Genomic DNA, 14721 nt, shown 5'->3' with positions numbered 1-14721 from the left:
ACAGACACACATATAAGCACACACACACACACATTTGAACACACACACACACACACACACACACACACACACACACACACACACACACACACACACACACACACACACACACACACACACACACACACACACACACACACACACACACATAACCAAACACACACCACACAGACACCACAGACGGAGCGAGACGGAGAGACACCAAAGGTAAACTCCTAAACCCGGCGCTCTGTGTGTCCGATGGCCAATTACAGCCGAGCTCGGTGCAAATGACAAGCTAGCGTAGCGACAGTAGCTGGGCTGGCCCCACCACACACGACGACAGCCCGACAAAAAAACCCGTCCAAAACAAGGCAGAGGAGTGGGAGCGCCGACCACATCAAACCGTCAGGAATAGCCAGGGCAGTTTTCCAGGCAGGGAGCCAGAATAGGACAGGGAGTCATTTTTTAGGATTCCTCTGGGAGTTATTATTCATTACCGTTTCACTGTGGCCACTACTGCCTCCATCATAGATATATAAAAAACCCTTGCCAAAACAAGCCAGCCCCTTTCTCCCACGGTGCGGTAGCTAGCTGGTTGAGCTCACCTGTTTCGCATTGTTTTTTAATGGGAGAAAAAGAGCTACGTGGAGCGTTTCTCACTGGCCTCTCCCTAGCGCGGCGCTCTGTTCACGGCGCTTCCGAGGTTTGACGCTCTCCGTTCCACAGACGAGCGAGGAAGAGAGGGCGTGTGGAGGAAGATAAGGTTTTGCAGCGATTTGGATCACGTTTTTTAAAAGCTTGCATAGTAGTAGTTAGGAGTGGGACAAAGAGGATGAGGGAAACTCGACCAGAAGTTAACTACCCGGAGACGAGAAACTGAAAAACTCATTTTGGACCATGAATAAAGACAGAAATCTATCCAGTCATTTTGTAATCATCGTAAGACATATATCGTGATGCATCGTTACATGATTGTTTGACTTATCAATATATTGATTACTGCATTAACACTGTATTATGATATTATCTGTATTATGGGCCATGTATCGCTCATCGTATTGTGAGGTACCCTGTGATTCCCACCCTTAGTAGTAGTGTAGGACTACAATGGTACCCTGGACTTGAAACGCACATGTACTTTAAGGTTTACAGCTTGGTGTTCCAATAGTCTTGACCTTCCACCTTCTCTTTCCGGTTCTATTCTCCTTTCATCCCACACACACCCTCGCCTCAATGCCAGATGACCGCGGCCTTTCGTGTTGGAAGTGGAGCCTTCTCAAGGCCTTGGCGGTGGAGTTAGGGTTAGGGTTTGCCTTACACTGGAGGAAACCTGTCTCCCGTTGCATAACGCTGCGGTTATTGACGTCGTTAAACGTAGCATGTTCTCCTCCCACTAGGATACGAGCCCTACAGTGCTGCGCACCGTGAAGTCTGCAGGTGTGGGTTCACCTTTGTGGACCGTAACATGTGATCTATTCAGGTGTTGGTCTACATGGAGCACTGCATGTACCCTGTACAGGTGTGTTCTCACCTGTATGGACCATACCATTGGGTGACCGTGGTCCATACAGGTGTTGGTCTCACCTGAATGGACCATACCATGTGTTCCAAACAAGGGTGTATCTAACCTGCATAGGCCGTACAAAGTGTTCCATACAGGTATGTGTATCCAATCAGAACGGGCGGTACCATGTGATCCGCCCCCTCAAATAATCGGTGTATCCAATCAGAACGGGCAGTCCCATGTGGTCCAACCCACCCAGGTGTGTGTGTGTCTCACCTGTAGTAGCAGAGCTCCGCCTCCAGCCGCAGCACGCGTCTCTCCAGCACCGGCACGTTCCCCGCCTTCTCCTCCAGCTGCTTCACCTTCCCCATGCCGGTGAGCACCGCCTGCCGGGCCTCCTCCATCCGCCGCCTCGTGCCGGCCTGCTCCCTCTTCAGGGTGCGGTTGCTCTCCTCCAGGGCGGCCAACGCCTCCCTGGACGAGTTCACCTCCCGCTCCAGCCGCTGGTTGCAGAGCACCACCTCCTCCATGCGGAGGTCGGTGGAGCTGCGGAGCTCCTCCACCTCCCGGATCAGGCTCTGGAGGCTGCTGAGGTCCGCCTGGTCCGGGCTGGTGGTGCTGGGGGGGTTGTTAGTGTCGGCCGCGTCGCAGAGGCTTCTCTGGGCGGCCTGGTGGTGGTGCTGGTGCTGGTGCTGGAGGGCGATGAAGCAGCCCTCCTCTGGTTTATGTCTGCCGTGGCTTTTCCACAGACCAACCTGGGGTTGACAGGAACGGAGGAGTGGGGGGATGGGGAGTTAAGATCACTCACAGGATATGACGCGTTATTAAAAAATCTGACAATTTTTTCTTTTTCAACAGTGCGTTGAACCGCCCCACGCAGCCTGCGAAACCATGACGTCACCTCCGACAGGTATGGGCCCGCCTACCTACCCGGCGACACTGACCTGACCCCTGACCCGTGTCGCGGGAACCACGGACTCACCTGTAGTGCCAAGCACCGGGCGTCGCTGCTCTGCAGAGCGGCTCGCATGTCCTCGACCAGCTCCCTCAGACTGGCGTTCTCCTCCTCTATCTTAGCGATGCGGTCCTCCGCCTCCTCCAGCGCCACTATCTCCTCGTAGCACTCCCGGGTGCAAGAGCCCAGCCTGCAGGAGGAGGCATGCCTCCCTCGGCGGTGGCCCCCTTCCTCCGGGCTGGGGGACGCGGTGCCGCTGCTGCTGCCACCGCTAACCGACAGCAGCCTCTCCCTCCGCCGCAGGGGGCTCCTCAGGCGGATCTGGGTCTCGATGTGCTCGCTGTCCTTCCCCACCAGCAGCCGGCCGTTCTCGTACTGGCAGCCGGCCTTCGTGCTGAAGTAGCCGCAGAGCAGAGCGTGGAACTGACGGAAGGTTAACTCACCGGGTAGGTTCTCGGAGACCTCCTCCTCCCCGCACTCTGACTCTGAATCCGAGTCTTTGTTTAATCCCAGCACCTCACACAAGACGTGGAAGTCCTCCGCGTGGACTTTGCCGCTCCCCTGGTAGTCCATGTGATGGAAGATCTCCTGTAGGTACTGATCCAGACCCGTGGCCAGCACTATGATCTCGTTCTCCACCCCGCGGTCCAGCCCATAGTGGAACGCCAGAGTGCTGACTATCCATTGCGTCCTCCGTGCGGGTCGACCGTAGGGATCGTTCACGTCAATCTTCTCCATAATTTCCAACGAGAAACATTCTATTGGAGTGAGGAAAACCCAGAAGTTGCCCGTCTAACTTCGAAAACGCCTCTGTGTTTTTTGAGCGTTTCCATTCTGGTGTGCAGGGTAATAATGATGACACGGAGACGCACAGCAGCTCTGCAGAAAGCCAGCAGAAGAGGATTGAGCCGTTTTGGGGTCGGAGCCGAGTTGAGTTTTTTGGTACTGCCCCCAAAACGCAATAGGAGCGCCCCCCGTTCCTCTGTACATGTTGGTCTAACGTAAACATGGTGAACCCACTTTTTCTTTCGATAAATTACATTCGAAGATATACCCAAATAACGCATAAGTAGCCTACAACTTTTCGTTTTGCATTATTTAGAAAAATGCAAATAAATCCCGATTAATCAGTACTGTTCGTTTGCATAGGCGCTTTTGCAAAAATGTAGTTTTGGCCCATATTTCCATATGATCCAAATAGGTTTACCTCAGAAGTTCAGAGATGCATTGCAGTGCACCGCTCGCATGGTTCCTGGACGTGGGTCTTCAGGGACGGGTCTGGTTACCAGGGCGACGCAATGCACTTAACCCCCTGGCCGGAGCGCAGTTCTCATGGGTCTGCGTGGAGACGCCAGACGTTTCCTTCTGCTCCGGTGCGTGAGGGGTTCGTACCGTTTGATTGCGCGGACGTGGGGCCCGAAAGCTGATCCAAGAGAAGGCTTACCTGTCCTATGTGAACTTAATTTATAAGGTAACTTGGCAAGGACAAAAGTACAACTTTAACTTGACTTTAACTGAGGCAACTGTAGCAAATACGTTTTGTTTATTTCATTATGTTGAAACTCAAACTATGTCCATTCAAAGCATGTTGTCGTTAGCGATGTAATGTGGATTAAATTCCAGACAACAATTCAAGTGGATAAACTGCGTTACTGCACTTTCCCATTGTTGGTGTGCACACACAAGGCTCCTGTTGCCTCGGGATCCAGGAAAACAATAGGCCTATCTGATATAGACGGTTCAGAGTCCATACGTTGGAACTGAAGTATTGGTGTAATTACTTCCCAAATTGTTGTGCTTTTACCTTTTTTCAAGACAGCCATCAAAATGGATGTCGTCGCCACAGATGTCGTTGACCCCAAGTCTGACATCTGTCTCACGAGCGATCCACAGCAGTCCCAAACAAAGAGTGACCTCACATCCTGTATAGCTGATGGAGTGGTGGACAAAGGGCCAGCAGAAAGCCTTCCCCCCCAGACCGGTCTGGCCCCCGGGGGCCAGTCACTGGTCCGTGAGACTGGTCCCCCTGGCCGGGTACTGGTCTGTGCGACTGGTTCCACTGGTCAGGGACTGGTACGTGAGAATGGTTCCCATGGTCAGGCCTTCACCAAGAAACCTCCGGTCGGTATGGATGACTCCTATGAAGTCACCTGGACAGTAGACTTCGCCGTAGCTGTCCCCAGAGGTAACAGACTTTAATCGATGATCAGTGGGTGTTCAGTTGAAATTGTGGTGATTATATATATTATTATATTGGGGAGGGCAGAATCGTGTATTTATGGTGTTTGATTCCTACATTTACATTTACATTAAGGGCATTTAGCAGACACTTGTATCCAAAAGGACTTACAATCAGTAGATTTGTCCGAATGTACTTAGCCGAGAGGTTGTTGGTTAAAATCCCAATGTCCGCAGTCTACCTGTAGACCTCCTTGTGTGAGAATCCTAACCCCTACCTGCTCCTGAATGACCTGGATCTAAAAAAAGGGATCTCTGTGTACGCAGCTTGGATAAAAGTGTACCAGGAGTTAATCATAGTTAGAGTCCAGCGTTGTATTGTCTATTATACTGGGCTATACATTACTGGTCTTCAGAACACCTTTAACCTACATTTACATTCACATTTAGGGAGTTTAGCAGACGCTCTTTTATTCAAAGCGACTCACAATACGTACATTAGTCAGAAGAAAGAGAAACAACAATATATCGCCGTCGGAACTGTAAGGATGTTCATAGAACCAAGTGCCAAGCACTAACAATCGCAAGGTTGACCTATTCCCTGTATGCAACAGAGATAGCTAGGATAAGATGCTACACAATGCTAAGTACTACTTTTAAGTGCAAGGAGGTACAACGTACAATAAGAGTGTACATTAAGTGCCAGGGAGTACAACATTAAACAAGGCCCAATCCCATTTCTACCCCTTACCCCTTACCCCTCCCCCTCGTTTTGAAGGGGTAAGGGGAAGGGGTAATGGGATTGGGCCTGAGGCCCGATCCCATTTCTACCCCTTACGCCTGCCCCTTTCCCCTTCAAAACGAGGGGGAGGGGTAATGGTAAGGGGTAGAAATGGGATTGGGTTTAAGTGTGTAAGAGGGGGTTAAGGCTATGCAGAGTCGAGGTGACCTCTGACCCAGCGCCTCTTGAGTCTTTAACCTGGCGATGAGGATGGGTCCTCCCGTCACTCAGCGAGCCGTTGCCCTGCAGGTGTGGAGGAGGTGAAGCGTGAAGGGAGGGGCCCCCGGGCTGAGGCCCCGTCCGAGGGGCCCCCCAAACCCCAGTCCTACTACCACCTGGAGGCCCGCCTGCTGCCGGGGCCCACGGAGCCGCTCAAGGCCGACCTCGTCGTGATGGGGCCCGTCGTCCGGATATACAGGGACAACGAGTCCAAGGTAGGTCGTCGAGGTGACGGGGTCGTGGTGACGGGGTCGAGGTGGTGACGGGGTCGTGGTGACGGGATCGTGGTGACGGGGTCGTGGTGACGGGGTCGTGGTGACGGGGTCGTGGTGACGGGGTCGTGGTGACGGGGTCAAGGTGACGGGGTCGAGGTGACGGGGTCGTGGTGACGGGGTCAAGGTGGTGACGGGGTCGTGGTGACAGGGTCGAGGTGACGGGGTCGAGGTGACGGGGTCGAGGTGACGGGGTCGAGGTGACGGGGTCGAGGTGACGGGGTCGAGGTGACGGGGTCGAGGTGACGGGGTCGAGGTGACGGGGTCGAGGTGACGGGGTCGTGGTGACGGGGTCAAGGTGGTGACGGGGTCAAGGTGGTGACGGGGTCGAGGTGACGGGGTCGTGGTGACGGGGTCGAGGTGACGGGGTCGAGGTGACGGGGTCGAGGTGACGGGGTCGAGGTGACGGTGTTAACGTTAGTGTCCCATTCATGGAAAACTAATGGAGGACCATTCAAAGGAGCCAAGACAAGATTGATTAATATAGTTAATATGGATCTTTTATACAATGTTTTACTAATATATAATTACGAATAACTAATAACTACGAATACTAATGTATGCATACAATGCTAATATAATACTTAGGCATTTGAATCCTAATCACATTTCCATTCTTCTCATTTCGCTGGAAGAGTAAGTTCCTCTGACGTAACTGGATCTCTCTCCGATGTCCCCCCCCCCCCCCCCCCCAGACCTTGAGGACGTGGTGTGAGGGGGACCGGATGTGGGTCAACTGGTCCCACTCCTTCAGGGTCTCCGTCACCAGAGAGCTCCTGGAGGCCCTGCTCTCCCACACCATCCTCCTCCGCGTCGTGGAGGGCCGGGAGAAGGTGGGCAGCCGGGCCCGCAACGACCGGCCCAAAGCCTTCAGGCCCCTGCTGGCTCGCTCAGAGGACGACGCCGACGGCTGTGGTGAGCTGTGTGCTTGTGATGCAGCGCACATCCTCCTGTCGTTATGTCGCGGGTGGGGTCTGGGGTTTACAGGGATAGTGCACATTGACGCACACAAGTTCACTGCTGGCCGACCGGCTCGTGTTCAACTGTTGTCCCTGGGCAGGTGACCGCCATGATGTAGTTCTGCTGCAGTGAGTGTGAAGTAAATGTTTGAACTCCGTGTAAGGCTTTGAAAAAACGGACTGTTTATCAGCTCTGAATTGGGGCTAGATGGTGTAGTGGTGAGGGTGTGTGACTTCCAGCCGAAAGGATCTGCGTTAAAATCCTATTTTCCATACACTACCTGTAGGCGTCTGTGAATGATGGATGGGCTAACCCTCAATTGCTCAATAAGGACAAACGCAGAATAATAAAGAGTAACCTGATGATCATTTGAATGATAACGTAATCTGGATGTTCTGAATAAAAAGCTCAATTGTCCGTAAGTTGTTGTCAGGGACAGGGTGTCCTGGCTGAGGGAGGTTACTGAGAGAGACCCCTCAAAAATGTCCAAGAAGAAGAAGAGCCATACCAAAGCAGAAATACAAAGGTAGGATTATTAAGTCTTTTAGATGATTAATAGACCCAGTGCAACCTGCAGTGAACCTCTCATGGAGCAGCGTAAAGAGTACTCAAGTACATGCTTTCTTTATCTTTATGTGTAAGAACAATATGCATTCTAAACTGCAACCAATTATTTGACAATCTGAAGTAGGAAAGTTAAAATTCCATTTCAAGGTTGGGATTACATTGATTGTACCCCTTGAAATCTAAGTCATAATAGATTCTAAATCTGTTATTGTTATTGTTAAACTTGTAGATAATTGACAATTTAATGAACCAAACAATGTGTTTTTTTTAGCAACATAGATGGTTGAGGGGAAAATTTACTTCTGTGTGTTTGCTGCCATCTAAAGGATAATTTATATCTTAGCACAACCCAAACATATTTAGTCAAGTTTGTCTAATAGTCAGACTCAATGGTAGTTGTCTCTTTTTTAACTGGTGAACCACATAATGGTTTGATTCATATAATGTAACACAGATATATGTGTGTTATTGCTGGTTATGTTTTGCTGTTAAATTGAGTCCCCATGTAGCTTAGTCTGTAAAGGGGTTAGAAAATACAGGGCAGAAGATTCACATAAAAAAACACCAACAAATACACATGACAGACACACTTTCTGTTGTATAGTAGTATTCCATATACTTCATCACCTAGTATTGTTGGTGTGTGTGTGCGTGCGTGCGTGTGTATGTGTGCGTGTGTGTGTGTGTTTCTCAGACCTCCCGAAGAGGAAAGCCACAAGCTAGGACGCAGTGTGAAACCACAGGAACAAAGCAAGGACACCATAACATTAGGTAGGCCAGACTTCACTATACAATTCAAAATACAACTATCGCTTTGAACCAACGTATCAAACAACTTACCTCATTACTAAGGTCTTTTCATTTGATTTATTGTTTGTTTAAATATAAAATATTTATTTCTGTTATTATATCTTTTCCCATTACCATAGCCAATCAAAACAACAAGACTTTGGCTGCATCTCACAAAAGTGGTCTTCAGCCATACGAAAAAGCTTTGGACCTTGAGAACATCAAGAAGAACGGCCTCGCTTGGGTTGAGTGTCGACCAAATTGTCTTGTGGCAGGTAACAACTTTCTTTCACCTTCACACAAAAATTATACTAATGAAAGTTCAAGGAATGCTTTTCAAAGAACAGTCCTATTTTCATATCAATGCTGTGTCTATTACAATCAAATGTAAGTAACTGCATGATCCAGAAATGGATGGAACGGCATCAACATAACAAATAACCAACATAAACTTATTCCTTCCAAAGCTATAGATTAATAATTTATCCTTTTTTTATTCCATAAGAACAAATAAAATGCATATAATAAGAGAAAAGGAAATCAAATAATTGACACAGATATTAATGTTTGTTTCCAGTGAACCGTCAAAGAGATAAATGCTCTTGTAATGCTTGCTTCTCAGGAGTGACCTCATTGGCCGTGAGATTCTCTGTTGTCCGTCCGTCTGCTGTGTTTGAGGCGCTGTGTAACATCTCACTGGACCGGGCCTTGATGTCAGAACAGCTCAAGGCCGAACTCAACCCGCTGGTCATCACAATCCTGTCGGCAAACTCCCTGCCTTCCACCCCCATCCCTTTCCCCGTGCTCCGGGTATGATGAACTTTGTCCGAGTGGAAATAGATATGAGTCAGCCTTGTGTTTTAATTAATAATGCATGGGAGGGGGGGCAGGGTAGGCTAGGGGTTAGGGTATCTTTGATCATGATGCCCCAACCTTCTCCTTAATGACCTGAGGACCCTTTAAAGACCTGATTCTCCCCAAATTCACTCTAGGTCACTTTTGATTGAAATGACTAATTCCGAAATAAGGCATAGAACTAGTTTTCCCTGGATTGGCCATTTGTTCATGATCATGACAGGGCTGTCTGCTACGTTTGTGTTCTCAGGAGAAATGCCTGCCCGTGTACTGCCAGTACCAGTTCCACGAATCGAAGATGCACAAGACGAAGCCTCAGCGCCACGGCGAGCACGTCCACTTCGACGACGTGCTGGTGGTAATGGCGGGCTCCATGGGTCAGGGCGGGCTGCGTCAGTACCTCACGGGCCCCCCGCTGGAGATCCAAGTCCACGACCGCGACAGGAAGCCGCAGCAAGCGCCCGTTAGCTCCGGGCTGTTCGGGACCCGGCCGGACGACGGCCAGCTGAGCAGCGTGGCCTTCGTGGCTCGGAAGCGCACCGCCCAAGACCCTGCTGTCAACCAGGTGTACGAGTCTTACGGCGTAGCACACCTGGACCTCTCGGGGCTGGTGTTGGGCCAGAGGAGCTTCAAGGTGACCCTTCCGATCAGGAGCGGGCCTCCGCCTCAGCTGCTGGGCAGAGAGAGGCCCATGTGGGAGAGGAAGATGATGGACCTGCCGGGCGATGCCGATGGCCGTGGGAAGCAGCCCTTGGAGCAGGGGCATTACTTTGACTCCAACGCTCACCTCAAAGTCAAGGTGGAACTGGCGCATCCCCTGTTGTGGGACGCAGACCCCGCCGTCGGATCTGAAGAACATCCGGCGTTCGGCCGCATGGTTTTCGTTTTTGGTTCCAACAACGTCGACGTGTTGACCAAGCTGAGGTCGGAGATTCTGAAGATCAACGCGGCGGCGTTCAACATCGGCTCTTGCTCGTCCGTGTCCCTCGACAGGGTTCTGTCCGAATACCCGTTGAGTCCGGAGGAGAGCGAGAGCAAAGAGCTGGATTTTGTCACGGGGTTCCACGTGCAGGACGAGCAGAGGCACCTGGTCGTGGTCGAAGGACTGAGACACAAAGCAGTGAAGCTCCTCTGGGAGACCATCCCTCAAAAGTAAGTGAGACCCAGAGGTTTTGTTTATGTGGTGTACTCCTCTTTCCCCTAACGTTGTTCAGCTGTGTTGTCGTCGTGGCCAGAGAGCATCAAGGCCGGAGACTCAAGGCCGAAACTGCAAGCAGCCACTTGTGTGTCTGCTCTGTGATGTGTTGCAGGCTCGGCGGATGCACGGAGGAGCAGGTGAGGGTTCTCTACTCCTCAGGCATGGGTTTCTTCAAGCGTATCTACGGCTCGCTGGACGTGGGGCTGAGTCCTGTTCATCTTCACCGGCCCCTGGAGGACATCATGGGGAACCCCCAGGTCTACATCAGGGACATGCTGCCCCTCTCCACCTTCCAGGCCCTGACCCGGTAACTGCTCAACGTAGTCTGTAGCAGCATCTGTGGAATGGGTGGAAAAGCGAGGGAACTGGCCTCAAGACCTGGGTTTGCAGGTTGTCTCGTCAGGGGCTGGGCTGTCGGTTGGCAGCAGAAAGGTCTACTGCTATACACCCTTGAGTCATGATATGTATCTAAATCCAAAATAAAGGACTGCTTTGGACAGAAGCGTTTGCTATTTACTACCGTATCTAGACGGTAGTAAATAGTAAGAACTCGCCAGTTCGGTCAAGAGTCGGTTTAATGTTTGTTTTTATTGTCATTCCTAAAAGGCCCATTACGGGGCATAAAAAAGGGCAATGTGCTGAACTGAATCACCGCTACTGAATGGAGTTCAGTAGCGGTGATTCAGTTCAACACATTGCCAACATTGCCCTTTTTACCGCTACTGGAATTCAGTAGCGGTGAGTTAAACCCTCCCGTTTTCCGTAGGCTGAGCCAGCTGTGTCAGGCGAGCAGGTTGCTGGAGGCGGTGCGTGGCGACCTGCTCCCCACGGTGGATATGATTCGCAGCGTCAGCAGAGACCTGGGCACGGTTCCTGGGAGGACGGAGCAAGAGATCCGAGTGGAGGAGGAGGAGGAGGAGGTGGTGGGGAACACAGAGGTCTTCTCCTCCCTGTCTGCCAGGGAGAGGAGGTGTGTGCCCCTAGACATGAATAACACAGAGTTCAAGGAATGGAAGAAGAGGATCAAACACACCCTCGACTATGTTAAGGTTTGTCAAAACGGGCCTACAGTATTCCATACGCCTACTATCTGGTGTCTTGTAGCATATAAACTAAGGGCTAAGCCAACACTGACTATGTTAAGGTTTGTCAGGTCTACAGTATTCAATATGTCCTATCTGGTGTCTTGTAGTATAGTAACTAAGGGCTACGCTAACACTGACTATGTTAAGGTTTGTCAGGTTTACAGTATTCCATGTGTCTTGTCTGGTGTCTTGTAGTGTAGTAACTAAGGGCTAAGCCATCCATCCACAGACTATGGTCAGGTCTGTCAAATTAAGTAATCTAATCCTATTGGGGTGTCCTATTAACCTCATTGATGTGAAACGATTATGCAGGAGAACATCAGGGAAGTCCAACTCAGGAGCGGCCAGATTCAGAAGCCCAGGCGGGCTGAGTTCGGCCCAGAGCCTGCCGAGTTTAGCCAGGTGCACAACTACAGCATCCAGACCTTCAACTCACACAGGAGGGGCTTGGAGCTGCTGCGTGAGGCGATGGCTAAGGTCTGGAAACGAGTGTTATCCGTAACGCGTAGCATATCTTAACCCTCGAAGGCAGCATATGTTCAGAACACGGCTGCAGGATAGTGAGGTGGCCTGGGGGGTTGGACTGCCAGCTCGAGGGTTCTGGGTTAGCTAGCTTTATCAAATGTGGCCCAACTTGTTAGCATGGATCCCTGATAACATAATACCGAGCCCCTAAATGCTCCTTGATGACTGTCACTTTGGAGTGGATACAAATCAGCGTATCCCCAAATGTTCTTTCTGTGAACCAACTGGAAGTATTTTTTTGCAAAGGACACAATGATCGAGTGAGAAGTACAAGGCAGTGGCCTACATATCTTTTGGAATTTGTTTTTAATTTAAAAGACAAAATAAAATCCTATTTTATGGGATGTGCGGGGTGGGTCCACAGATTAAAACCACTGTGCCAAAGGGCTCTATTGTACATCTGTCTTCAGGAGCCCGGCCGAAGGTTCACGTACAGCCAGTTGTACCAGAGTGCTACGCTGGAACCAGGCGGTTTCACCCACGTTCCTCGGGGCACCGGCGCCGCCTTCGACTTCTCCTCCCCCCGCGAGCACCCCCCGCACCCAGACCAGGCGCGTGTGGAGGAGCTGAGAAAGGTGATGTCATGGCCCCCTCGCATTCTGACGCAACTCGGAGGAATGTAGATCGTATGGGCGACCGTAACGGACACGATGCTGGGGGTTGATTTAGACGCTTGGCCGCTCCTTCACCCGTGGTGCTCTGCAGAGCTGATCGTAGCGTAACGGGATAGCACGTGACTAACATGGCTGGATTCAGGGCCGCAGAGAACTGAGCCTATCTGAGGCTCCTGCACAGATCAACTATCACCCATGTTTCTGGAAATGTTAATTCCCTCCAGTCTCCGGTGTTCATGAAACAGACTTGCTGTTTGAATTGCTGTTTATTTTATAGAGACCCAATTTTACCAACAGGTGTGAGGATATTTCCTCAATTTATTTTAGGTAACTGAACACTTCCAAACAGCGGCTTTGCCCTCCATTTTCTAAACAGAACAGTACATATAACCCTGCGCATGTGCAGACAAGATCAGAACTTCAATCCAGGGGTCCGTTGGTGGGCGTTTCCTCTCCAGCATAAGAAGGGAATTTGAAGTTCCAACTTGTGTTCGGTCGTTCGGTCGGTGTTCGGGAGTCCCACACGTTTTCCTGAATACGTACGCTATGTATAATTTATTTAGTTTTAATTTGAATAAATGTTCAGTGAAAACTTGCATGTTTCATATTTTCGTACTTTATAAACGCAACATCCCACTGTTATGTTTAGTCCCACTTTTGATGTAATCCAATCTCCCCTCACACCTGGTGGCATGGTGGAGCCTGTCAATTCAGCCCCCCTGCAGTGGTTGTTTTAAAACTAGGTCATGCAACACTATAGCTTTTACTTGTGAATGAGCTGTGTGTGAACCTTCACATTGAGATGTGTGTGTGGACCTTCAAGTTTATGTTTACCTGCACGTTGGAGTGTGTGTGTGTGTGTGTGTGTGTGTGTGTGTGTGTGTGTGTGTGTGTGTGTGTGTGTGTGTGTGTGTGTGTGTGTGTGTGTGTGTGTGTGTGTGTGTGTGTGTGTGTGTGTGTGTGTGTGTGTGTGTGTGTGTGCAGAGCCAGGCATGACAGGATTGTTGACATTATCACCAAAGATGTGTCACCCATGTTTTATTCCTCTGTTTTGTTCTACAAACATTCATGTGTGAAACCAGAAATGTTCCAATGCAATGACCCCCATGTATTTAAAGGTATAACAGCAAATACACCGGATGTCATTGTGATTGATGAGAATAACAGAGAGGTTTTCCTATGGGAAGTTGGTTGCACTTTTGACTCAAGTTTAGAGGAAGCTTTCCTTACTAAACAAGTTAAATACCAACCATTAGTGCAAGCTATCATACATTTAGGCTATAAATGCCAGCTTATCGTTTTTATTTTCGGCAGCCTAGGTCATGTCCACAGGCTGGTGGTCAGAGGCTTGAGAATTATGAGGTTGTCCAAATGTAAAGCCAAGCAGCTTGCAACATATTGCTCAATCTCCTCCATTATAGGCAGCCGAGCTATTTGGAGGAGGAGGTGTTTTCTGTACCCATAGATTTTCTCTGTCTGTTAACAGACTGTGTGCAGAATAAGCTCATGTGTACGTATTGTCTATTCTGTGCATGTTTGACTCAAGTACTGCAACATGTTGTTTCGAGGATGTAGGGCATCAAAAGCAACTGAACATATTTGTGCCCTTGCAATGTATTTTATAAATGCGGACACAAATAAAGACATTGAAATGTGTGTGTGTGTGTCCGTCCAGCCCTGGGAGGAGAACATCCTCCACGCCAACACCCTTCGTTCCCCGCTGACCCGGGACCAGTGGCCGTGGTGCCGACGGTCGCTGGACTTCCAGCTCTACCCCAGCGCGCCCCCCTACTTCGGACCGCCTCCCCCCGTCCCCGCCCGCCTGGCCAGTACGTATGGCGCCTCATGAGGGCAGCTCTTCCCTGATTGGTTCTGGGAATCCATCTTGCCCGTCATCCACTCTCTGTGTGTGTGTGTGTGTGTGTGTGTGTGTGTGTGTGTGTGTGTGTGTGTGTGTGTGTGTGTGTGTGTGTGTGTGTGTGTGTGTGTGTGTGTGTGTGTGTGTGTGTGTGTGTGTGTGAGAGAAATCAAAACCTCTCAATGGGGGCGAAATGGAGAGGGGGATTAAGAGGTTTTTTGTTTCAAAACCTTGCTCTCTTCTGGGCTTTCTCTCTATCTTTACAACTCTCAAATGGTACCTACAGCAGCACCTTTAAAATAACCCCAATAACTAAAGCAGTGGCCAGCTCAAACACTACAAGAGCTATTGATATTATATAGAACAGGCTTTCTCAAAC

The 14721-nt window shown here is 50.1% G+C and overlaps 2 protein-coding genes across 4 annotated transcripts in view; one reads left to right on the top strand and one right to left on the bottom strand.

The window, feature by feature from the left end:
- Positions 1-3179, bottom strand: part of efcc1 (EF-hand and coiled-coil domain containing 1) — a 17324-nt gene extending 14145 nt beyond the window's left edge. For both annotated transcript variants that reach the window (XM_060069352.1, XM_060069353.1), the window contains exons 1-2: positions 2469-3179; positions 1763-2241 (exon numbers count right to left, since the gene is read on the bottom strand). In XM_060069352.1, coding sequence (XP_059925335.1) covers positions 1763-2241; positions 2469-3179 — 1190 coding nt within the window. The remainder of the gene's footprint in view (positions 1-1762; positions 2242-2468) is intronic.
- Positions 3180-3783: 604 nt separating this feature from the next.
- Positions 3784-14517, top strand: cfap92 (cilia and flagella associated protein 92 (putative)). 2 transcript variants are annotated; one of them, XM_060069350.1, is made up of 14 exons: positions 3784-3912; positions 4261-4626; positions 5650-5834; positions 6587-6806; positions 7275-7377; positions 8113-8189; positions 8348-8482; positions 8830-9017; positions 9313-10214; positions 10373-10567; positions 11027-11309; positions 11658-11822; positions 12281-12445; positions 14160-14517. In XM_060069350.1, the coding sequence occupies exons 2-14, from the start codon at positions 4269-4271 to the stop codon at positions 14331-14333; spliced, it is 3150 nt and encodes a 1049-aa protein (XP_059925333.1). In that variant the 5' UTR covers positions 3784-3912; positions 4261-4268; the 3' UTR covers positions 14334-14517. The 2 variants fall into 2 exon arrangements, with proteins under 2 accessions (XP_059925333.1, XP_059925334.1); XM_060069351.1 differs by lacking the exon at positions 11658-11822.
- Positions 14518-14721: the final 204 nt, after the last annotated feature.

Source organism: Gadus macrocephalus, chromosome 13 (assembly GCF_031168955.1).
Source record: "Gadus macrocephalus chromosome 13, ASM3116895v1".
NCBI lineage: Eukaryota > Metazoa > Chordata > Actinopteri > Gadiformes > Gadidae > Gadus > Gadus macrocephalus.
Note: the sequence above shows the minus strand (reverse complement) of the source record. Positions and strands in the feature narration are given on the sequence as shown.

Coding starts and splice junctions, on each gene's coding strand:
- cfap92 (XM_060069350.1), top strand. CDS start 4,269: ATGGATGTCGTCGCCACAGATGTCGTTGACCCCAAGTCTGACATCTGT. Junction 8,190..8,347: donor CAAGGACACCATAACATTAG/GTAGGCCAGACT, acceptor CCATTACCATAG/CCAATCAAAACAACAAGACT. Junction 11,823..12,280: donor TGCGTGAGGCGATGGCTAAG/GTCTGGAAACGA, acceptor ATCTGTCTTCAG/GAGCCCGGCCGAAGGTTCAC.